The sequence below is a fragment of the Eretmochelys imbricata genome, chromosome 10, assembly GCF_965152235.1.
Source record: "Eretmochelys imbricata isolate rEreImb1 chromosome 10, rEreImb1.hap1, whole genome shotgun sequence".
In the NCBI taxonomy this organism is placed as follows: domain Eukaryota; kingdom Metazoa; phylum Chordata; order Testudines; family Cheloniidae; genus Eretmochelys; species Eretmochelys imbricata.
This window is the reverse complement of record NC_135581.1, coordinates 11,368,660-11,394,006: the sequence shown is the minus strand read 5'-3', so window position 1 is coordinate 11,394,006 and position 25,347 is coordinate 11,368,660. Positions and strand designations below refer to the sequence as shown.

Here is a 25,347-nt window from a genome sequence, read left to right as displayed (position 1 = left end):
GCAAAATACATTTAGCCCTATACACTGACAAGTCAGCCTGTCAAATGCATAGAAATGTACCTGAAAAAGAAGGATCAGGACTACACCTGATGCCCACCTAGACCTCTACAAGGGCTTACCAGTTTGAGGGAATGAAGAAATTAGCACATGCAAGTTACACATCCCAGACTCCATTAAGCCATCCTTGAGGAGGCCAGAGGGGATTTTTGTAAGTAACCATTTATCTTTCCACAACTCCCATCCCTTCAGACTCATTTTTAACCCGTTTGCAGATTTCAGTTCCTCTCCAGCATTCATTCTGCCAACCTCTCTTGCCTCTTCCAAGAAGAGAAGTCAGTTTAGAATTGCCATGCATAAAACAGAAGATGCCTCCCTCCCGCACACAAAAATAATAATCGGGGCATTCTGCAGATTGATCTTTTTCCTACACACTATGAAGATCCATTGAGAGAGAAGTGACTTTTCCAACTACTCCTCACTGTGGGGCTCAAAAGAAAGAGCAGAGAAAGTAAAAGCCACGTGAGGGAGCCAACAAGTAAGGAGAGCAGGCCTGCTCCTGCCGCACTTACCATCAATATTGCATGCACCTTTCATTGTGCCTGTGTACACACTGGGACTGAGCGATACAACACAACTTGTCAGCTCCTGCATGCTGGCAATGGAACCTGACAGCTGTTATTTATAATTCATTAGCCTACTTTGGGACTGCTTCCACCAGCTGCTCCATCTCTCCCCACTGAATTTTGCTCTGGGACGACTTATCTACAACTCAGCAGAGCCATTAAACAGCAATTGGCAAAAACTGGGCAAATAATAGGATAGTGTGCACTACTGAATGGATCATACCACGAGTGGACTGTGCGCACACTTTGAATCAGAAGGGATTGCTTATTCCAGGACTACATTCGCAAACAGACCTTCCCAGAGCAAGAATATCATACATAGTCCATAGTACCCCGAAGTCGGAAAAAAACAGCACAGTGACTGCAAGATGGAACAGCACCAAGTTGCACAGGACCCTCCCCACCAAGCCCAAGAAGCTTCACCTGGCAAACAGTCCAAAAGCTTCCTGGTCATATTTTGGACACTGTGGGCATGGCATCAAAGTTGATTGGCTTCAGTTCATGTGGTTACTAGTGCTCTGCTCAGAAATGAATCTCTTCCCCATCCACCCCAATCTCTGGATTGTGGCATCCTAACTACTAGCTCTTGTTTTAGTAGTAAGGCATTAGAATCTATTGACTTACCCTTTTTATGAGAGATTTCTAAACAGCCAGCCATTTGTCTGGCAAACATTGAAGGAGTAGATTCTTTTACTGCACTGAGCACAGCTCTGCTGCAGGGAAGCCTGCTGAGAAGTCAGTTGCAGCTCCCAGTGCAAGTCTGAGTACCTTCTCTAAACTATGACTCTTGCATAAAATCCCTAAATCACCCCACACTAGCCAAGGACAGATATTAAAGTGCTCTGCTCCTGTCACACCCCCTTCTTAGCCCCCCACTACACCCCCACCCCCACCAAGCAACCCCTTATGCTGGAGATGGGTTAGCACATGGGTGGCTGATGTGGAAGGTGACTAAACTACCCCTGTTGGTGCTCAGCTAAGTTCAACCGCGTTGTAGGTTGAAACTGAGGTGTGACTGCCCCTTCATTTAAGATTGCTGTAAGGGTCAGATAAGGGGCCTAAAATAAGGCTAATGAACATAGGCAGCAGGTAGAATGGGCCAGGGGAGGCTGACTCTCTGCCTTTCAGAGCACAGATGCCTGGGTCATGGTGGCTCCCCCACTGGTAAGCAGCAGGTGGCAATTAGAGGTACCTGGGGGCAGCGAATGTTCCCCCCTTGAGTTTTTGTACTTGTTCAAGTTGGGTGGGGTGAGCGCTTGGCTCAGGGGAGAGGTGGAGAGCACAAGCAGAGGTCTCGGGGGGGAAGAGGGGTGTGGAGGAGAGGAGGGATGAGGGCGGCAGGCAGTGGGGGCCTAGGGGCAGGGACGGAGCTATGGTCTGGACACCTGGGGAGCTTCCAGCACTAGGGCCAGCCTCCCCAAATGCAGGAGGCACGCATTGCCCATGCGAATGAAGTCTGCCCAGAAACTAGCACCATGTGAGCAGACGGTTCCACTGGATATTTTTCTGAGAGAAAGCATGTACACGCACACACAGGTTGACAGAAGCTTGAGCATATAAGCTGAGAAACTGCTCCTTTTGTTCTTGGTTTCTCCTGCATTCAGAGAAGCAGGACTTGGTCTATTCCTTATAAACAACCAAGACTGCATCCAAAAAAAAAAAACACACCAAAACACCAGACTCCATCATCAATTTTTACTCCCAACTGGAACATCCCCAGTTTGACTAGTTGCTCTGGTCCAAAAGGCATAACGGCGACAAAGTTTTTATACACAAGGGGAATTCTCCCTTAACATCTGTCCAGAATATACCCCTCCAATTCTGTCAGCTGCCATAAGCACATTGATGGCAACTTCATCAGCTCTCAGAAGTCATCTTTTCACCCCTTCAGAGGGGATGTCAGTTTAGTTTTATCCTTTCAGTCTGAAAGCCTACAGGCCAATCCTTAAAGTCTGGAGGTGGTTTTTGAAACTGGCCTTTAAAGCGGTCTCCAAGAGAAGGGTCATACTTGCAGCTGCTTGTGCCTGCTGCTGGCAGCAATCCTCCTGACCCACATTCTATGGGAAAAGGAAGATAAAGAGCAAAAATAAGGCAAGGGAACAATTTGATAGAAACATCAATTTGAAATCCTCCCTAGAAAGGAAATTGAAACAGGCTACCAGCAACAAAGTCAGTTTCATCTGCTAGAATCTGCTTCTCACTTCTGCATACATAGCCTTACAGTTCATAGTTTTATAACGGGATGGCACTGAAGCCCAGCAGAATTGTAGTATAGCCTCTGAGTATGTATCTTAAAACCAGAGGGAATCCTGTATGCTAGGATGGAGAGAGAACAAGCAGCATGGACTGTTTACAAAGGTCACTTTATTTTTTAAAAATAGAAACAGACCATGGCCTAACTGGCTTGCCATAAACCTGCAACTCTTTGGCCATTCCTCACATTTACCTGACTGGTCTCTCTCTGCATTTCACATACTGTGCTCAGAAGAGATCATAGTAAGAAGAAGATGCACCGTCTCCATACTGTTTAGTTACCACTGAAACTTCCACAGTTCCCAGTGATAATTAAAATGGGAGAAAAGTAGCTTTCTTCCCAGGGTATCCATACCGCTCAAGTGGTATTGTCACATCAGACAATAAGTGGGAGTTTCCTTAGAACTAGGGATGGATAGGAAAGGGAGTTTTTGCATGGTATCTATACAGCTTTTCAATAGAAGATTTCAACCTCACTCAACTGAAAAAGAAAAAAAAAAAGAAAAAAGGCAAGCAGAAGTCAAACTTTTGGTTAGAAAAGATTAAGTTAACAATCAGATTGACTGATGTTTGACTTGCTAATTTAAGGGAAAGTCGGTGAAACTACAAAGTGGAACCTGGGTTCTAAACTTGGTGAACTTAGTATGGGGGGGGTGTTGCAAAAAAAACAAAAAAACAAAAATAAACCACACACCACCCAACACATGGATAGCACTGAAGACTCAACTCTGTCTATGAACCCCATACAGTAGTGGCAGCATAAACCACTGCACCTCCTATCCACATGTCTCAACCCTCACCCGGAGCAACTATCTCCAGGGTTCGTTCATTCAGTCTGGTTTCTGTGCTGAGATAGTCAATAAGAGGCCATCTAGGACAGTAAGTTTTGCAACATGAACATCTGTCCACTAGTAACTGACGAAAGCCAAATTCACTTCACACTGACTGCTGAACAGTGAGAAAAAAAAAAAAAAAACACTAACAGCTTTCAGACACTGCCCAACTTGACTGGATTTGAGGTGAAAAGCTCCATTACCCACTCCTTGAGCAATGCAGTCCCTCATATAAGCTAGTCTGTTCCAGATGCAGCGTGCCAGTACGAGATAATCTGGAGAGAGGTCTTTTTGGCTAAACATATTACACCTTTTTATTTATGTGATCGAATAAATCATTTGGTAGTAACAGTATCAGAGAAAGGGAATGAGGCTAGAAGATGGCCTCCTGCTTTGAAAATAAACATGTTGGCTGCACCATGGCTTTTTGTTTGTTTTTTTAAAACTAGCAAAAAGAGGTGATTATCTAGTCAGTGTTCAATTCCATTGGCTCTCTCAATTAATGAATACCAGATAAGCCAGACACACACTGCCTCACACAAAATGATTAAGTTTCTCTCCTCTTCTAGGAGATTTGTTTTAAGAATTCTGGTCCATTTTTTGTAGCAGTAAATGAACAGTCTTCTCTTTAGCTCAAGAGTGGTGACAATAGTGATGCGCTTAATCAGATTATTTCCAGTGCCATTAGTTCTGCTTAGATCTGAAAACTGATGAAAATACTAACAGAAGCAGTTTTAGTCCTGCTGCCCAGCTTCTCCAGGAAAATGTCCCCTTCTCCTAGAAAGCTCCTATAATTTTCACACAAGTTATTGCATCAAATAAATGAACCTAGGTCACACAGCTACATGGGAAACCTTGGACTGACTGCCATGCCAGCAGAGCTGGGAGGCAGCCTTCTTAGCCCTCTGTAGGAGAAAAAAAAAGGGGGGGGGGGAGAAAGGTGACCTGGCATTACCAAGACTGCTTAATTTGGATGTGGCACTGACAGTTCCAGGAAAGGAGTCTCATCCAGACATCAGCCAAAGAGACGGTGTTTCAAGGGCAAGTGCCTGTAAGGGTGATAAAACCCACCAGGACCTAGAGTTTCTTTCTTCCTTGTACTAACAAATAGGGTACAAATACTGAAGACAAGTAAACAAAATAAGGGATATTATTAACTTAACCTTTCTGTTGGAAAAACATTTACCTAGCATGGTTAGGAGTAATGCAGAACACTACTATAGTTGAAGGATTAGTACAAAGAAAGCCTCCTGGAAGAACAGAGAATCTTTTCCTAGTTGGTGTTCTTTGCACAAACATTTTGTCTCCCCACCATTAAGAAAATATCTGACTATTCAGAATAAACTGTAAGAAAGATTTCTATTTCCAAGTATTACACTCTGTTAGAGGTGTCAGAATCTATTCCATGGAACTTTGGGAGATGAATTAAACCTTCCATTAAAGTTTGGTGTCACATGGATGCATTAGCGCAGTTATGATGTAACATGTCTTTCATGCCTGTCATTACTAAAAATGTTTTATAGGTTATATTTCTGATATCACACTTATAATCCTGCAGCAGGCATTTAGTGAGTCCAAAAATTCTCAAAAGACAAACACAGAAGTTAAAAGCAGACATACATACATGTATATTTGCATTCCTTTGCCTGGATATTAGAGGCAATGATTAGTGTCTTCCTCATTGCATTGTTTTTTATTTTTAAGAAAAGTACGAGAGGAAAAAATAAGCAGAGTCCTGCTTTAAGTTGATGGTGTGCCTTAAATTACTGTTTTTAGATGCACCCTTGCTGGTCCTTGAGTGGACCTCAGAGATCCCAGCCCTGAGCCCTACAGGATTATCCTTCTGGCTCAAGTGCACATCACACACTTGATAATGAGGACAAGGGCCATCTGCCTAGCACCCCTGAAATAGGTATAGGAAATGCAGTTGCAGTAACTCATAGGAAGAGACAACTTGCATCACTCAAATTTAGTCTCTTGTGTTCAGCCATCTCCCCCATGCAGTCCAATGTGATGGAATGCTCAAGAATTAAGCCATTAAAACCAACTCACTGCTTAAAAGGGAGAGGGAGTTCATGAACAAATTAAATCACCTCCCATGACCCAATATAAAACAGGCCACACTGCTAACTGGAACTACAGGCTTTGTCATGAGGTTGTTATTCCCTTCAGTGTCCCATTTAGACTCATCTATTAGCCTGATGGAGCCTTCAGAACTGCTATGCTAAACTTATATTTGGTTGTGCCTGCAGAAAAGATAACCATTTCATTGAAGGGTCTGCTGCCCCTATTGAGGAAAAGCAGCAGCTTCAATCAGCAGCAGGAGTCTGTTACCTCCAAAGCAATTAATTTGTTTGGGAAAATTAACGGGCTCCAACCAGGCAAGGCCAAGTGAAGGAGGAACATAGTACATACAAGGTGCCTCCTGAGCGTGAGTTCCTTTGGTTTTTCAGGGTTATCTTCACTGTTATCAATGAGCTATTTAACTGGTTCCTGCTACTGTACCCATGCTGTAACTGCATACAGCTGAATCAGTGAACAGTCAGGAATAGAGGTTTCTCCCGTCTACCCATTTGTCACCTTTAGTGAAAATGAAGAGCAGCTGCCTAGTATCTAAAGTCAGCCTTGGTCATCTTGTCAATTAAGAGATATTCTCATTTTGCACAGGCCTGGATCACTGTGCAAAGAAATGAAATAAGGCAATGAGTTCACTGCCATTACCGGGCTCCTGTACTTAAGACCTCTATAAACAAAGGAGCTGGAATCCCTTCCTTCCTTTCCCAGACTCTTTGATCAATAAGGCATACCAAGATTGAGACGGAGGGTGAGAATACTAAGACTGTTTCACAGAGAATTTTACCTCCTTCCACAAACATTTCTTGTTTCCAATCTCTGAACCTCCAGCCATCTGCAGAGTAATGTTTTTAATTCCCTATCAGTTTTACAGTACACTATTAATATCAGACACACACACAGCAGCAACACACACCCAAAAGGCTGGGATTTGGGGCTTTATACTTATGAAACGTTTTAAAGAAGTTTCATAACACAGAACCAAAGCAGCATTGTTTTTAACATCTCCCTTTATGGCCAATACCCTAATTGCTCCCTAGAATTATGTTGGACCATAAAACAGAGCTGGACTTGGAGCATAAGATAGATGTGTAAAAATAGTTAACCTTACCCTATGCTGCTTTGATAATTATCTCACCCAGCCCTAAAGATAGTTGTTCTTTAGGTTGCTAACCTAATCACATACCAACTGAATAGCCAGCCACTGCTCTCCAGAGGCTCATACAGCAATCGGTTCCTCTACCTATTACTGAATCACAGTTTGAGCAGCAGTTTTACAATGTGGACTTTTAGCTACTGGGGCTCAAATTGGGGGCACCACTCATTTTACCATGCTCCTCCATCTAGATTGAGAGTGACAAAACCAAAAGCCATTAAAGCACAGCTTGTGTAAAGTGCTCCATTATCCCTTTGTCATGAGGGTGTCATGGTGTGCAGCTGCTGAGTGTAATAAAAGAGGCATGAGCTCTTGCTTCCCATGGCTAGGAGTTATTTATGCAATGACCCCAAGGGAGGAAAACCTTGATTTCAGTGACTAATCATGTGTTTTCAGGAAGATCTGCAGAATGTATTTGGAGGCAGGGCTGAGAAGGTCGAAGGCAACATTTTCTATTTACCTGGCTGAACCCTTATATTTTAAAAGCAGATGAGAATTAAAGACAAGGAAAGCTGTATAAATACATTAGCTTGTAAAACTAGGCTGCCAGCTGGACTATGTGTTTTATAGAACCCACACAAAGTCTTGCAAGGAGTCCACCGCTTTATGTAAACATCACTTTTGCTAGAGAGCATAACTATCTAAATGATCAAAATATTGAAGGAATACGATTTTCATATTTCAGCTTGCAACCTGGCATCTCTGGTAAATCCTTTCACAGAAGTGTAATCGCTCCTAATACAGGATAAGTACACAAATTGGAATGATTCTGGTATAACAATCAGCACTGGAAAGTGAACAAAACTGGTGCTTAAGTGGTCCAAGGTAAACACTACTCTGGGGGATGACAGAAATTCACACTACTCTCTGCAACGTTTTGGCCCTTTTGGCTGCTGAATTGAATATGAGAGGGTCCAGTTTACATTCACAACCAGAAGAAATAAAATCTCAGACAGACAGATAAAATAAAACTTGGATGCTAGGAAGTACAGAAACAGCCAACAGAAGTCTAAACCCCAAATTTTCTGCGCATCTGAATTTCCATTCACAGCTAAAAAGAATTAAGACGTGGGATGAAAAAGGAGAGGTCACTGAATAGGCCTCTGTCTGAGAGAATTCTTTGGGGGGGGGGGGGGGGGGAGGGAGAGAGAAGTGTCCTGTAGGGTCTTGGCTTTTCAGATCTTTGTGTCTGCTTTCCCCAGCATTTTATCTCCATTTCTAATACCAGTCTCAGATACTAGTCCACCAGCATTACCCTCAGTGCCAGCTTCTGCTACTATGCAGCGTATCTGAGCTGGTCACAACCCTAGTACTTACCAGTACTGAGCACTCCATGATCCTCCACCACTTTAGAGATGTAGGCATCAGGGTTAACGCAGAAGTCACTGGAGCCCTGGAGAGAAGAAAAAGGAAAGTCAACTACACCATACAAAGGTTCAGCCATATTTATGTCAGGGAATCCTCCATTAGAGGCTCTCAAGTTTGGGGATATTCCAGAAGTCATCCATCTCACCAACCTTCCCCAAAAGCAGTTTCTACAGATCTATTGCCCAGCCTTGCAGCAGAGTGGAGTTGAGATACTAGCTAGAAAACTGCACTATGGAGGTATAGTTTCTGAACCTGTTTCACATGTTATTTACTAGGACAGCTACTGAAAACCAGAAGTCCTGTAAAGACAAGCACTGGGAGTCATTTATTCACGTGCCTGATAAACCTGCAGTGTAGGGTGTGGGAAGGTTGAACCAGAGCCACTTACCACTGCAACAGCCAGCTCCAGACCCAAGGATCCCCAACTGACAATTAGAGCAAGCACCCCTAGAAGACATACCCTGCAGAAGGGGAAAAAAAAAAAAAAAAAAAAAGAGACAGATAAGATGGCTGATGTATTGGCTCCAATTCAAACACCCAGATGCTTTAGAACAGGGGCTTCTTGGAGTTCAAAAGTAATAACCAACCAGTCTTCATTTGTGTAATTAGCAACGTGAGAGAGACAGTCATAGCGTCCTGTATGCAAATCCTATTTGGAATACAGAAACTTGCATACCAGCATGCATTACTTACACTAAGAATGAAGCAGTCCAGGTCAGTAGTAACCAAAAGCAGTTAATCTAAGACGTTGTTTAGTGGCCTGCATCATTTGATTGGAAACCTACCCCCACAAGCCTGTATCCAGTTCCTAGCAGGACACTGACTGACAGCCTCAGCAAGGCAATCAAGGATTGAATGGGCATGGAGACAAGAAGTGGCCCTTAGAAGCACATCAGCAAGGAGATGTTTGTATTCCTGCCATCTGTGCTGGACCTATTCTGTGGCGAGAAGACTGCTGTTTTAAATATTGCTAATCTGGCATCTCATGAGAACAAGGATGTACGAGTGTTTGAATTTACAAAGTCGAGGGGATACAAGAAAGGGAGGCATATCCAGAGTTACACACTAACGGGCATGACTGGATCCCACAAAAAGCTCCCTTCCTTTCCCCCCCAATTACTGGTCTTGACACCTGCTAGTGGAAATAAGGATATGGGGAAGAGACTAGATTTACCTGGAAAGTTACTCCGTGTTTTAGATCACACCCCCTTCCCCAGCTGTGCTATTAGATTTGCAAATCCACCTCTGATCTACCCAGGTATCGCCCTTCACCTAACCTACCTAGTCAGGCCCTTTTGCAGCACCATAGCTTTCTAAAGAGCAGTGGAAAAAAAGAGACAAACAGGACTTTTTGATCTAAACAGTGAAAATCCCAATAAGGTTTCTGAAATAAGTTGGGCTGTCAGCATTCAGATACTACCGGGCAGCTTTCCAGCATGGTGCCTGTGGACGGCAACATGCAAGTCCACTCAAAGGGAGTTTTGAGATTCATTCCTTAGATACGGTCCCGACGTTCCATCCCCAAACAAAGCCATGCAGCTAGTGGACTCTACCACCACTGATTAATTTCTAGTCTTCCTGGTGTCAAGTACTCAGGGAAGAAAGGAAATAAGATCCAACTTATCAGCCCACAGCTCAGTCAGAAGAGAGTTAACACATCTATTACATGCTAGATTCAGATTCCTTGGCCAAAAGGGACCATTGTGATTCTCTAGTCTGACACACTGTGTAACACAGGCCCTAGAACTTCCCTCAAATAAATTGCTCCTGAACTAGAGAATCTCTTTTACAAAAACATCCAACCTTGATTCCAAATTTGTCCGTGATGAAGACTCCAGCAGGACCCTGGGTAAATTGTTCCAATGGTTAATTACTCTCTCACTGTTAAAAGTTTACACCTTATTTCCAAACTGAATTTGTCTAGCTTCAGCTTCCAGCCATTGGATTGTGTATCTTTCTCTGATAGACTGAAGAGCTCAAATATTTGTTCCCTACACACAGGTATGTATAGGCTGTAATTAACCCCTTAACCATCTCTTTGGTAAGATACAAAACCTCTAGCAAGAGAGACTTTCACATCTCCAAAAACCAACCCATCAATTCTCCCCAGTTTAAGAGAGACCCAGATTCCCAACTAATGTGCTTCGTCTTTTGGGCCAGAATGGACTAGTTGAGATCCTAGCAGAATGATTATATTCCAATAGATGGAGGAGGAGCAGAAGACGCTAAATGTACATTAACAGTACTGTTATAATCTGGGGAAGAGGGTGGATTAAGATGAAAGGTGGCACTAGTAATCATGAACTAGTCTACCAGTTTTCCCAAATTCTAGGTCTCTGGGATTAACACAGTCTGAGTGTACAAGAAGTCAGAATATGATGGCTGTTTCATAAAAGAGGAAAAAAGCTGTTCATGATTTTGAGATATTTACATTTACAAAATATGGCAATGAATGTCACTGTAAATTAAATACTGAGTGCATTAGGATCACCTGAATAGTAAACCAGGGAAGGGCTATATTAGTTTATTGTACTGACATCATACTCTCATTAATGGCTAGAAGAGCCAAAATAGTTTATTGCATTTTGCAATTCATCAAATCATAACAAAATCAAGGGAATTGCATATAAAAAAAATCCCACTTTTCGAAAAGTTTTGCTTTAATTATATATTGCATTATATTAGTAAGTGTGTGGTTTATTTCATAGAAGAAGCGAAGGCTCAGCAATACACAGCCACTGGACAGTACTCTGCTATTCAGTCTGAGTCTTGCTCCACTTCTGGGCAGAGTGGTTGTGAAAATTATCAGGTTTGTACATTAACAAGCTTCTGCTGTATTGTGACATATGGATAGGGTGGTGGTGTACACTTTGCCATGTTCGGCCAATCAGTTCACTATGGAGCATTTGGGGTTTTAATGTAAATGAAGGGGATTGGGCCAGTAACTGTTTGACTAGAAGATCTACAACTGGCATTTCACCATCTTGCTTGGCTGCAAAACATGGGTTCTTTATTCTGTGAACTTCCTTTGGGAAATGCCTTAATTTGAGACTCTGGCTAATAAAGAATGAGTTTCTAATTTGAACTGCGGGTTTACCATCTGTGCATACATTTGCAATTTTGTCCCTTATAACGTACCAGGTATGTAATAATCTGGCAGGTAACTAAAGGCTGAATATACATTGCAATTACCATCATGCTTGGGCATTGTGATAAACATGGCCAAGGGGCCATCATGGTATCAAATTTTCATAACGTTTACAAATACACAGTGTGATCCTAGCCAAATATGCAAAATGCAAACCATGTCAGAAGATGGCTGGGGGAATACGGTTATATTTTAACAGGATGTTCCAGCATGGTGGAAATATCTGCAATGTACATGTGAATAAAGTTGATCCACATGACTAGTTCTACTCTGACAAACACACAACTCTTGCTTCGCAGCAGTTTCAGTGGCCTTCACAGTGAACAGTTTCATGTCTGCTGAAGTGTCACAGCCTAGGCCAGAGGAAAGGTAATATGACAATCAGGCATACTACCAGGACACGTGTGAAGGTGGAAGGCTGGAGACTGCATGCACAGTATCAATCACCAGGTTTAAATCCCACCCCAACATCCGGAGCATCAGTGGATTCTTCCTTTTAAAAGGCCATTTTAATCTTGAGAGGGTCTTCAATTGGGGTGACAGTACCATGCATCGCAGCTTTTCGTGAACCACAAAGAGGTTACTGGTACTAACTGTTGGAATCAAGGCACCCTCAGGAATAAGCTCCTTGTCTTTTGGACACTAAAGCTGGATGTTAAAACAGATACAATAGAGTTCTTCTGCCAAAAAATTAAAAAAAAAAAAAAAAATCTTCCTGGGAATGTATCCCAGATGTTGTCCTAAATCCTGTCAGTTTAGAGAGGCTCTGCAGAGCATAGCTCTTAAGCACGCAATCAGCCATCACTGCACTCTACAAATACTACTCAGCAGCCCATGAATGGATCCGACAGCACAGTCCGAAGGACTCAACTAGCTATTGTTAATCCTCTGCCTGCATTTCCTCAAGCACTGTCTCCGTGTCAGGACTTACCCAATGAGAATAGCCTTGGAATTTCTAATTAGTCCAAAGAGCACCAGCAAACAGATCAGGACATGGAACAGAAGTAGGCCCAGGTATCCCAGCCACCTGGAATATATAGAAACACAGATAGTCTGAAGACAAAAACTGGTGTCTAGAGAATAGGCGAGCATGTCTTGAGAGAGAAACTTGGCTCTCCCCTCCCCCCAGTCAAGCCTAGCAAATAAAATTCACTACTAATTACTAATTAACTGTACTACTCAGATCATATAACTAGTCTACAGTGTCCTCAGCTGGCTAGCTCTGCTACATAGGCATGAGAACACGTTTGCAAGAGTGACCAAAACATTAAGATGGTCAGTAACTTACTTCAAACTTAAAAGGGTAACCGGTCTATGCAGCTAGACGCTATATAGAAAGAGCGAATACAACAATAGTCCACGAAGTTTAGTTTGATCTATGTCTGCCTGAAGAATAATAAGAGCACTTCTGGACAGAGGGGACTCCTGAAGTATCTCTGAGCACCAACTATCTATTCATTTCTCTCCCAAATAGCGATGGTCAATTCTGTACATCTCCAGCAGCTGCTGTAACAAGGCCTCTGTATCGTGAATGCATTATAGCGTGTGGCAGGCCTTCATCTATAGAAAGTCCAGACAGCGAGGCAGAAAAGTGAAAAAGCTAACCCCATGCCAGCACCAGAGAGCGTGAGCAACATAACTTAATGGACTTTACCTGCTAAAGTAACACTTCATCTGGTGATTAAGTCAAGTCACATCTGTTCTAACATGTTTTTACCAAGACTCAACACACTTTTGCTCAGGAAAACAATCCCAGTGAAGACAGACCTAAAACCCATGCTGGTGTGTAACAAATCTATAGATCAAATAGTTGGAAAAATCTTCACATGTTGATCTGACCTGAAAGACACAAGCTTTAGCATCCATCATGGCCCAACACACACACACACACACACACACACACTCAATCTTATGGATGTCACATCAGTGATAGAGGCCAACATGTTCCCCACCTGTACCAGTCATATAGATCAATCTGAACAGCCAGTTCCTCTAATGACAGTTCCTCATTCTTCCAGAAAGGGATCTCTGTTGTTTGCCTGATCAAGTCATCCAAGAGGCCCTGGAGTTTCTGGATGACATGCAGGTAATCAGTCTGTTTCATGAACATCTCCTCAAGGATCAGCAGGTTCGGCTCCACTGTTTGGTTCAGGGCCACGGCAGTGTCCAACACCTGTGGACCAGACCGAAGAACAAGGTAAAAAAACATTAACAAGAGAGTCTGCCAGTCTAGGAAGACCACCAGGGAGGGTGGAGATCGGGATTATCACTGCCAACAAGTGAGGAACAATTTCCATATTACTGCACCAAGGCTCTTCCAGACTCTGGGACCATTTATCTTCACAGGTAACTTACAATGAGGGAGTCATATCTTCTGATTCATTTGGCACTGAAGATGGAGGTAAGCCACCACAAGTACCACCATAAACCTAGAAAAGAGATTCACCAGGGCTGGGCAGGCAAGAGAATAAGATTATTTCCCTGCTTTTAATCAGGTTCCTTTGCTTTACTTTTGGGATGGATTGTAAAGCAGAGGCTTCCTTTTAAGCCACAAGTCAGTGTGCACTAGAAGCCCACTGTGGTGTTGGGATAACAATAGGCAGACCACATCTGCGGAGGAGTAACAAAATGAAAGCCCCTAGAGAGCACACCTTAAGCACAATACTGCAAACCACCATATTTATTAACAGTGCCATTTACTACAGAGTTACTGTTCTCTGCTTTTGGCCTGGCACCTCTTCTGCAGGCGGAGGAGTGCTAATGAGAAGCTGTTTTTAACCACACACGATCGTGAGAGAACACTTCATTTAATATGTTTATTTTGCTTTGATATTTTTAAAATCAATAGAGATGAAGAAATTATCTCCCTAATAATGGAAATTGTGACAAACATTACTCTATTCAGAGACTAACAAAAGAGGGACAGACACAGATGGAAACCTCTCTCTCTCACACACACACACACACCCCCCCACACACCCCCCTCAATTCCTTGCTACAGTCAGTCCTCCCCTGTACTTACCCGGGCTTGGACCCCAACCACCGTGCGGTTTGCATGTCGCAGTGAGTATGTCAGCCGGTGGATGCCGTCACTGGTCTCCCCATTTCCATAGAAGCCAACAGCGATGCCAGCGCTGTGGAGAGAAGAGCAAGGAAGGGCTGGTTTACAGCAAGAGTTTATCTATGCAAGTTACTGTCGCTTCTTCCAGCACTCCTACCCTCTCACCAGGATTTCCCTCAGGGGAACAGCGTGCCTTCAGCTCTGGGGTAATGACATTATCCCTATTCACTAGGACAGATGGAAAGATATACAGAACCGATTTGGTGAACCTAAAAATTAGATTTGATATGCTACACATGTAACCGTGGGCTCTGTTCAGTGCCTCTAGGCTGAGTGACATGCACCCTTTTGTTAGGGGTAGGAAAAGAGTAGTTAATGGCCCAGTTAGGAGAGTTAGTTGCAAGGCAAACAGAATTCAAACCTCACCATGGGCTATCCAGATTATAGAAAAATAAAAAAAAAAAAAAAAAAAAAAAATCCATCAACTAGCCAAGTTCTCTCCCAAGAATTACCCTGAGGTACTGTTTTGCATTGCTAACTAGGTGCTGCATTCCACCCCACATGCAGGAGAAGCCATCCACACCCACTGCCAGAAAGCCTTACTTAGGCCACGTCTATACGTAGAGCACTGCAGAGCGTCTGGTGAATACGCTCTATACCAACAGGCCAGAGCTCTCCCGTCAGCATACAGGAAACCCACCTCTGTGAGCGGCAGAAGACATGGCAGAGGAGCTTCTCCTGCCAGCGTAGCACTATGCACATGAGCACTTATGACGCTATACCTCATGTTGGTCAGACGGGTGGCTTATTTGCACCCCCGAGCAACATAAGTTATCCTGACATAGGCCGTATTGTAGACAGTCTTACTGTTGTAGAGAGCCCATGTCTCAGGCATCTGTGCACTAACTACTTTGCTCCAGACCCATCTTATTAGACCCCTCCTTCTCCCCCATTCTGAAATATGAAACTGCATCAGCATCTCCTTTGACCAGTCCTCCCATGAGAAACCTTGATGCTGTGAGGATTATGGTATTAAGATAGCAGAGACTTGTAACCACAGAGGCACAAGTTTAGAAAAACTAAAAAGTTGATTTTCAAAGCAAGAGAATTTAGTTTGAGATTGTTCAGACTCTGACTGATGTCTAATATGGGCTCTGGTCAGACAGACCCATTTTCCAGTCAAAACCATGACTGGTTCTTTTGGAATCCATTAACCAAAAGGAGGCAGAGCATGTAACCAAGGAACAGGAACAGCAATGGAAATGGGACAGGTATCTCCAAGTCAGTGACACCTCCTTGCTTCCATCAGGCAATCACACCAGAGAGACTTTCAGTGATCTCCCTTTCCATTCCTCCCTCACCCAAAATCCATCTACCCAGTTCTGTCCCCAATAGGGGTGGGGGTGAGGGGGTGGAGAAGAGGTATGGAGTTAACCTAGACCTAGTTAACCTGGTTCTCATGGGTGACTTTAATTTTCCTGATATCTGCTGGGAGAGCAATACAGCGGTGCATAGACAATCCAGGAAGTTTTTGGAAAACGTAGGGGACAGTTTCCTGGTGCAAGTGCTAGAGGAGCCAACTGGTGGGGGGGAGCTTTTCTTGACCTGCTGCTCACAAACCGGGAAGCATTAGTGGGGGAAGCAAAAGTGGATGGGAATTTGGGAGGCAGTGACCATGAGTTGGTTGAGTTCAGGATCCTGACACAGGGAAGAAAGGTAAGCAGCAGGATACAGACCCTGGACTTCAGGAAAGCAGACTTCGACTCCCTCAGGGAACGGATGGGTAGGATCCCCTGGGGGACTATCATGAAGGGGAAAGGAGTCCAGGAGAGCTGGCTGTATTTCAAGGAATCCCTGTTGAGGTTACAGGGACAAACCATCCCGATGTGTCGAAAGAATAGTAAATATGGCAGGCGACCAGCTTGGCTTAACGGTGAAATCCTAGCGATCTTAAACATAAAAAAGAAGCTTACAAGAAGTGGAAGGTTGGACATATGACCAGGGAAGAGTATAAAGATATTGCTCGGGCATGTAGGAATGAAATCAGGAGGGCCAAATCGCACCTGGAGCTGCAGCTAGCAAGAGATGTCAAGAGTAACAAGAAGGGTTTCTTCAGGTATGTTGGCAACAAGAAGAAAGCCAAGGAAAGTGTGGGCCCCTTACTGAATGAGGGAGGCAACCTAGTGACAGAGGATGTACTCAGTGCTTTTTTTGCCTCTGTCTTCACTAACAAGGTCAGCTCCCAGACTGCTGCGCTGGACATCACAGCATGGGGAGTAGATGGCCAGCCCTCTGTGGAGAAAGAGGTGGTTAGGGACTATTTAGAAAAGCTGGACGTGCACAAGTCCATGGGGCCGGACGAGTTGCATCCGAGAGTGCTAAAGGAATTGGCGGCTGTGATTGCAGAGCCATTGGCCATTATCTTTGAAAACTCGTGGCAAACGGGGGAAGTCCCGGATGACTGGAAAAAGGCTAATGTAGTGCCAACCTTTAAAAAAGGGAAGGAGGATGATCCTGGAAACTACAGGCCAGTCAGCCTCACCTCAGTCCCCAGAAAAATCATGGAGCAGGTCCTCAAAGAATCAATCCTGAAGCACTTACATGAGAGGAAAGTGATCAGGAGCAGTCAGCATGGATTCACCAAGGGAAGGTCATGCCTGACTAATCTAATCGCCTTCTATGATGAGATTACTGGTTCTGTGGATGAAGGGAAAGCAGCGGATGTATTGTTTCTTGACTTTAGCAAAGATTTTGACACGGTCTCCCACAGTATTCTTGTCAGCAAGTTAAAGAAGTACGGGCTGGATGAATGCACTATAAGGTGGGTAGAAAGTTGGCTTGATTGTTAGGCTCAACGAGTAGTGATCAATGGCTCCATGTCTAGTTGGCAGCCGGTGTCAAGTGGAGTGCCCCAGGGGTCGGTCCTGGGGCCGGTTTTGTTCAATATCTTCATAAAAGATCTGGAGGATGGTGTGGATTGCACTCGCAGCAAATTTGCGGATGATACTAAACTAGGAGGAGTGGTAGATACGCTGGAGGGCAAGGATAGGATACAGAGGGACCTAGACAAATTGGAGGATTGGGCCAAAAGAAATCTGATGAGGTTCAAGAAGGATAAGTGCAGGGTCCTGCACTTAGGACGGAAGAACCCAATGCACAGCTACAGACTAGGGACCAAATGGCTAGGCAGCAGTTCTGCGGAAAAGGACCTAGGGGTGACAGTGGACGAGAAGCTGGATATGAGTCAGCAGTGTGCCCTTGTTGCCAAGAAGGCCAATGGCATTTTGGGATGTGTAAGTAGGGGCAAAGCGAGCAGATCGAGGGACATGATCGTTCCCCTCTATTCGACATTGGTGAGGCCTCATCTGGAGTACTGTGTCCAGTTTTGGGTCCCACACTACAAGAAGGATGTGGATAAATTGGAAAGCGTCCAGCGGAGGGCAACAAAAATGATTAGGGGTCTGGAACACATGACTTATGAGGAGAGGCTGAGGAAACTGGGATTGTTTAGTCTGCAGAAGAGAAGAATGAGGGGGGATTTGATAGCTGCTTTCAACTACCTGAGAGGTGCTTCCAGAGAGGATGGTTCTAGACTATTCTCAGTGGTAGAAGAGGACAGGACAAGGAGTAATGGTCTCAAGTTGTAGTGGGGGAGGTTTAGGTTGGATATTAGGAAAAACTTTTTCACTAGGAGGGTGGTGAAACACTGGAATGCGTTACCTAGGGAGGTGGTAGAATCTCCTTCCTTAGAAGTTTTTAAGATCAGACTTGACAAAGCCCTGGCTGGGATGATTTAATTGGGGATTGGTCCTGCTTTGAGCAGGGGGTTGGACTAGATGACCTCCCGAGGCCCCTTCCAACCCTGATATTCTATGATCTATGATTCTAGACAACAGGTTGCCTAAATTAGGGCAATTCTTGGTGGGGTTTTGTTTTTTTTTTTTTTTAAAAACTTCTTGTTCCCATTTCAGATTTTGGGTCTTCATACAAAGATGAGAGAGATTCCTGGTGCTATGCTGGCTCTCAAGATGCCACGTTTACTCGTTTCATTGGGTGTTTTTAGGTCTCTAGCTAGTATTCAAGCTGAACACCTAATTTCTCTGCACCAACTTTCTGCCAATCCCTGCGTTACAGCCACTGCCCTGGAGGTTTGATGTCAGTGTAGGAAGGAAGAACTCCAACAAAAGCCTTCAGAACCAGTCAGTCGCTGTTGCTTCTACAGTCAGCAGAGAGGTCACTGAAGGACACTAAGCACACCCTCCTCCTTCCAGCAGCTACCTTTTTAGAAAATGACATCAAACATCCTGAACAGTAGGTAGCCCAGAATGGGTTTGTGTGGGGAGATAATGGACTTTTGCACGTGAATCTGTCCTGGCAAGTATGCTAAGCTGTCTTCCAAACTGCTAGTTCAGATAAATTCCTCCTCTGCTGCAGAAAAAATAGCCCCCTCTCTCTAGTCTTACCATGTTAAAAAGGACCAATAGGACATTGTAGCTAGTCCTGACTGCATTACTACTTGGTTCTCACACATACAGAAAACAGAAGCAGAGAAGCTGCACAGAGTCTGTGTCAGTCCCATGGATTTTCCCAGCAATCAGGGCCATCATAAATTATGAAGGGCTTGGCCTGTAAAAACCTCAGTTGAGGAGTTTTCCACAAAGGGAGTAGATGACCTACATCTTGATTGCTTCAGGAAGAGGCAGAAGGCATACAATTCTAATGACATTTACCGTCCTAGTACAGGAAAGAGATTCAATTGAACACTTTTCCACAGAAGTACGTTCATCATGTAAATGGAATTGGTAATTATACAGAGAAAACCCTCCAGATTCCTCCCCTGCTGGAATTTCTATCTTTGACAGTAGCTGTAACTCCAGGACGAGCATTAGTTATGGGCAAAGGGAATTAGAAGCTGATAGTCCAGGACTGTGGCCTGCATGAGAAGAAGCTTGGAGCCATGTCACTGCACTATGCACATCAGCCCCCCGCCAACCCCATGCTTACTAGCCAAAGAAAGTAGCTGCAGACCCGGGGCGGGGGAGGGTAGGGGGGAAGGAGGAGGAGGAGGAGCAGGGGCAGGCGGGACAGGACTGAGTAGATTGCACTGTCCCCAAGAACTGAGACAAAGTCTGCTGATTGTTTTATTGTCTAAATTGAGTCCATTCTAGACCTTTCTTAGGAATGGAGCAGCACAGATTTGATCCCTACAGTTTTTGTAGTACCACTATTCTGCAGCGAACTACAGCTGCATTAGAGTCACTCCTCCAGAACAGACTTGATCAGTGCAGGAGTCAGCTGCCTGGTTCTCAATATTCTCTGCACAGCAGCAGTATTTTAATCAAAACGGAACAGAAACAGCACCCTTATGGAGTAGCAGACACTTTACTTAATAATGGGGCACAGGTGCCTAAGCCAATTTTACTGTATCATGTTCAATTTATAAATACTGACTGACTCTAGGCAGTCTAGCAGCAAGCCGCGCAAGAGACAGACATACGCTACGCCGTCAGAGGGTTCCTGAGCTGCGGCACTAGAGCTGTTGCAGTGGTTAATCTCTCACTTCCCTGACAAAGGAGGCAGATGTTCACGGAAGTGCCCTTCTCCCACCAAGAGACAGCAACTTCCCTGGGAAGGAAATCTACTAAGACATTCAATATCAGGAATGAGGATAAAGGAAATTCAAATTAAAGATACCACTGAAGTTTGCAAGTCAACATGTGCATCATACATCCACTGTGGGTTAAAGACGGTATTAATTACATCACCAAGAAGATGTATTTAATATTGTTCTTTGTCAATAAGAACCCCTGAAATACAGAAGTTCATTTTACAGAAGCAAGTTTCACAACATGTCCGTTCCCTTTCCTACCACAATGGGGGGAAGGAAGCCTGGTGCCTGCAAGGGTTGCTGTGCTCTGGTCCCAGCTCAGAGAGAATGAGCTGTCACAGGTCAGGGGAAGGCAGCTGGAGATTAGAGAAAGTAATGGGGATGCTGCTGGGGAATCCTAGCAAACAAAAAAAAGATCTGTTTTAGTAAATATTCTTACCTAGATTATATAAGCAAACACTAATGTAATAAACTGCTAAAAAAGTACACTGTGCATATCATAGCAGTGGCTCCTGTCCTGCGGGGCTGGCTGGGGAGACTGCCTGCTCCAAGTGTGGTGACCTCTGGTCACAGGGTCACTCACTCAAATTTGGCCCCACTCGCAGCCTGTCATTGTGACAGAGGGGTGGCTGGGCCAAACCTGAGAGTGTATGACCTCTGCAGCAAGGAGCAGAATCCAGCCACCCCTGCAGGACAGAGGTGTAGAGTCACCACTGGGGGAGGTCTGATTTCGGGTGCCCATCTAAAGCAGCCTCTAAGTGTCTCAACACAGGTGCAGAGTGCTGACAACTCCAAGTAAAATCTGAAGCTGTGGATGCTCCACACTCCAAAAACTGGGCTCAAGGCAATTCAGCTTGGGCACCCAAAAATGGTGAAACAAAATTAGAAGCCACTTTTGAAAATCTGTGTCTTAGCAAGCATTTGCCTGAAGTTTTGTAGGAGCAGAGAGAGAGAGAGAGAGAGAGAGACAGCACACACACACACACACACACACACACACACACACACAACCACCCACCCGACCAGCCACTGGGCTGTGTAAATGGAGGCACTATTTGCCCATCTGCTGAAAAATTTATTTTCTTTGTATTACAACGTAAAATATTTGTTCCATTACACAAACCAGATATGCATTGGAGAACACAGGAAGGTTCTGAAAAGGTATATTCTGTGTTTGAGTGTAAGCAGACCCGCCAATCTCAGAGCACTGTGCTCTAGGGCTGAATACTCCCACACCTGACAGTGCGAAGGAGACATGCTTTGCACCACTCAGCATGACTCCTCCAGGCAACGACAGGCTCAGTGTGACTCAGGGGCACAGCTACAATGAGATAGTCACATTAGAGCCCATGGAGGTTATGGGAGCCCAATCTGCAGAGGCCACTCTGCCTTAGTCACTACTGTAGTTATGCCAGTCTACCTTTCGGCAGACAGGGCAGGAAGTGGCCCCCGCCAGCCAGGTTCCCATGGAAGCACTCCTGCGCCTACCTCAACCACACCCCACGCCAGTGTGAGCTGCTTGTAGGGATGCTCAGACCACACCTGCCACCCTATGCTGTCCGCACAGGCCCTTGCTCTGGATTCAGACCATGGCCATTGCTTCAACAGTGAGGAGCTCACCCAAAAAGATGCAGGGGCTGCACAAGGGGCAGGGGGACCCAGGTACTGTTGTGGCGGACATGTGCAGCCCTGATGAGAGTTAACCTCTTTATTCTGTTACAAAGTGCTTCGCCTAAGTAGGCTAGATTCACAGGTGCACTCTAGCTCCTATGCAACTCTGACAATGATTTTCCATTGTCAACCTAGCATGTTTAGCCAGTTAAACTGGGTTTATGGAGTGGCCCAAAAGTAGCTGGAGCATAGCAGTGATCCTTGCCTCATTAGGGTAGGATCAAACCCTATCCGAACAGCATGCCTTAGAGAGGTTACAGATATTGGTGAGAGCTAGCTCTTTATCTAGGTCAAGTAAAATTTCTAGAATACGTAAGCAGACAACCCATAGTAATGTAAAATGGATTAAATATCACGATCTTTGAAAAGTGCTGAGGAGGTTGTGGTTTAAAAAAAAAAATACAATACACCTTGGCAGTATGGATCCTCATGTTCGGTTTCGTGACAGAGAGACCACATGTATGACACCACTTGTTTGCATTTAGTGCCCAGCCACATTATTTGTGAACGCAAATCAAATGCTGTTTGTGCTCAAATGGCAAGTGTTTCATGGGCAAAACTGTGGTGCAGGTATGAAGATTTGGGGTTTGAGTCCCCATTGAATTACTCCCCTACCTTTTACAGCGGTAATGCCATTCAGTTAGTTCCAGTAGAGCTGCACCAACTTGAAACTGGAGGAACAATGACGACGCAAGCTCTAGGGCTTTTTGACCTACTACACGTGTGCTCTGGATATGCTTTGCTATTTAGTTAGAAGTTCGGAGCATAAAAGATGAGTTACCTGTGTTTTAGGTTGATACTATATGTGCATTTACTAATGTATTAAGTCTCAATTGCTGTTGCACAGATTTTTTCCATTGGACAAAATTTACTGGTAAAGTATAATTTAGCTTTTGAATATGGGTGCTTTATTTCACAAAAACATCCACACAAGATAGATTTTGGGGACACGGACAAGGACACACACACACACACACCCCCCCCTACCAACTTGAGATCATGTCTGCAGAGCTCCTGCACCATAAAATTGAGCACTAGCGCACTGAACAGTGAGATTTTTGTATAAATGTGTAAAGAGAACTTGTGTTTAGACAGCCTGCATATTGTGTTGGAGTATTTATGGAGAAGACAGTTATGTTCTGATTTCCATGTTGATAAAGGTAAGTTACATTTTAGGATTTCAGAACTGGGAAGGGGGCCCCTAATCTATTTTTGCATCAGGTCCCTCAATACGCCCTTGGTGTGTCTCATTCTGATTTCCTATCCAGGAGGAAAACTACTGTAACACTAGGCCTTCAGGGTGGCGTGCAGGGCTTGAAGTGAGAGAAACACTCACGCCCCCAATGTGAAAGACTGATCACCAGGTCGCTTCTGAATATTTAAGAAGTGACAAAAGGCAGGCTCATGGAGCAACTGGCCCTCTGGGAAGAAAAATACTACACAGATGAGCCAGTCTAGCAATGTTTTTTGGAGTCCTTATACAGTCCAGAGTTAGCTGTCCTCCTACTTAAGGATTAGTTATCAGCCACAACTGTGTTCTCTTTATTTGAAAGGAGATTCAATGATTAGACATTGTGAACCTTTCACGGTCTGAACAGCCAAGCTAAAAATCATCTTTGCACTAAAGTGGTAGCATCCACTCCTCACATCAATAGTCCACATTGGCCAGTTTTGCTAAAAGGAGAAGACTTTCTCTGTCACCATCCTAGAACAAGCCAGAGCCAGAGGTCGATTATATATTCTTTCTCCAGCTGCTGGAAGACAGACATCTGGAGTAGTCTAATTCCCAGTCACCCTAACATACATTGGCAGATGCCAGTCTGCCACCCTTAGTTCTTCGAGTCCTGCGGTAGAATATATACCCAGTCAACTAGTCTGGATAGCAGCACAAGCTAATCTGTGGCATCTATACCCTTAAGGTGCAGAGAAAGCAAAGGGTTGTCCATACTGTTTGTGTTCCTTAGCCAGCCATAAACTCTCTTGTACTCCCATCTCTGGCAGCAGGTCATCTGAAAAACAGGCAACTTACCAGAGCTGCAGGTTGCAAAGCCAGGGTCTGCTGTCTTTGCAAGAGAGAAAGCAGCATTTGGACAGCACTTTCAATTACCACCAGTGATTATGAACTACTGCTTCATGAGCTAGCCAGTTATCAATTCGGGGAGGTGGAAGAAGAGGGACAAATGTGAAATGAAGAGGCTAGCAAGAGTTTTCCTGGAGGAGGAAGGAAAAGTATTGCTTGGACAAATCATAAACCTTGGCTGTAACAACACACGCCTCCCAATTCATGCTTGGCAAAAAAAACACACACAACTAAACTATCAAGCATTGAAGCAGCTGGTTGAGATTTCAGGAATTCAGAAGATATTCTCTCTAGAGTACTGATCATACACCCAAAACTAAAAAATGGTGTTTGAAAGTAATTTTGGTGCAAAGCCTTAACCTTTTACCTGCCTACTTTGGGAGGCATGAAACCCACAACATTTCCCATCTCACCCTTTCTACAGTTTAAAAACCTCACTACTGCAGATGCCTTGGACACAAAAACACTGCATAACAATAGCTACCAAGAGCCTGAAGGGGCACAATTATAAATAGCATCAGTGAGAGCTCCTGTAAGAAAAGGTTAGGAACACAGCACTTTCAAATCAATTGGGAATGGATGTTCATGCAGCTAAAGCTCCTGGGTCCACGAACAAGCAAGGTGACGGGGAGTTTAGATTTATCCTCTGAAAATTATTCTCCCCCCCAGCTTTCCACTCAATACATCTCTATTTCCCTAGAAAGGCACAGTTGCTCTCTGAACAGAAGCCACTGTATGCCAAGATGCCAGCCCTTCTCAAACATTGCAAATCTCAGCCTTTAAAGGTGACTCCATCCCCAGTTTTCTATGCTCACAATAGAACACACTGCTCTGCTTCACTGTGCTTTCTCCAGCACTTCAGAGGGTTTCTATTCTCTTTGCCCTGTGCCTGGAAAGAGCAAATGTGAACACGTACAGAGTACAAGCTAATCCCTCCTCAGGCAACTAAGCCCCTTATCCACAGAATACAGCCCCTCCACCATGCAAACCTGAATACTGCAGTCCGAACAGCCACCTATTCACCAGATGAGGAGAAAGAGGGGGAAGAAACAAAGAATCCCTTCCCCATTTCTCTCCCTTTACTTTCCTCAGAGGTGAAGAATTCCCTGTCAGTTCAAACACTGGAAGGAGAACTATAAACCAAAACCAAAGCCAAAGCCCAAGCCCCCTAATGATTCTCCCAGGCTTCTAGCTTTTTACAGTGTTGATTCACTAAAACTGCACCTGATCAGTGTGTTCAGGACAGCGTAAGTGAAAATTAAGGCCTGATCTGACTGATATGGTAGTTTTGCATAGTCAAAGAATGCATGATCTTATCCCAAGTACTCTCAGAATACTTTAAGAGTTAGAAACAAGGATGACACATGCTCATCTGATACTGTAGAGTTGCATGGTATTTCTAACCATAAGCCATCATGACCACACCTGGGAGATCACCTCCACAGCAGGACTAGTTTTGGGAGTATGCACTAT

At 44.3% G+C, this 25,347-nt stretch overlaps 1 protein-coding gene across 9 annotated transcripts in view; it reads right to left on the bottom strand.

Moving 5' to 3' along the window:
- Nucleotides 1-25,347, bottom strand: part of TTYH3 (tweety family member 3) — a 100,952-nt gene that overhangs the window by 25,903 nt on the left and 49,702 nt on the right. For all 9 annotated transcript variants that reach the window (XM_077829011.1, XM_077829017.1, XM_077829015.1 and 6 more), the window contains exons 3-7: nucleotides 14,477-14,588; nucleotides 13,407-13,627; nucleotides 12,386-12,481; nucleotides 8,695-8,767; nucleotides 8,256-8,331 (exon numbers count right to left, since the gene is read on the bottom strand). In XM_077829011.1, coding sequence (XP_077685137.1) covers nucleotides 8,256-8,331; nucleotides 8,695-8,767; nucleotides 12,386-12,481; nucleotides 13,407-13,627; nucleotides 14,477-14,588 — 578 coding nt within the window. The remainder of the gene's footprint in view (nucleotides 1-8,255; nucleotides 8,332-8,694; nucleotides 8,768-12,385; nucleotides 12,482-13,406; nucleotides 13,628-14,476; nucleotides 14,589-25,347) is intronic.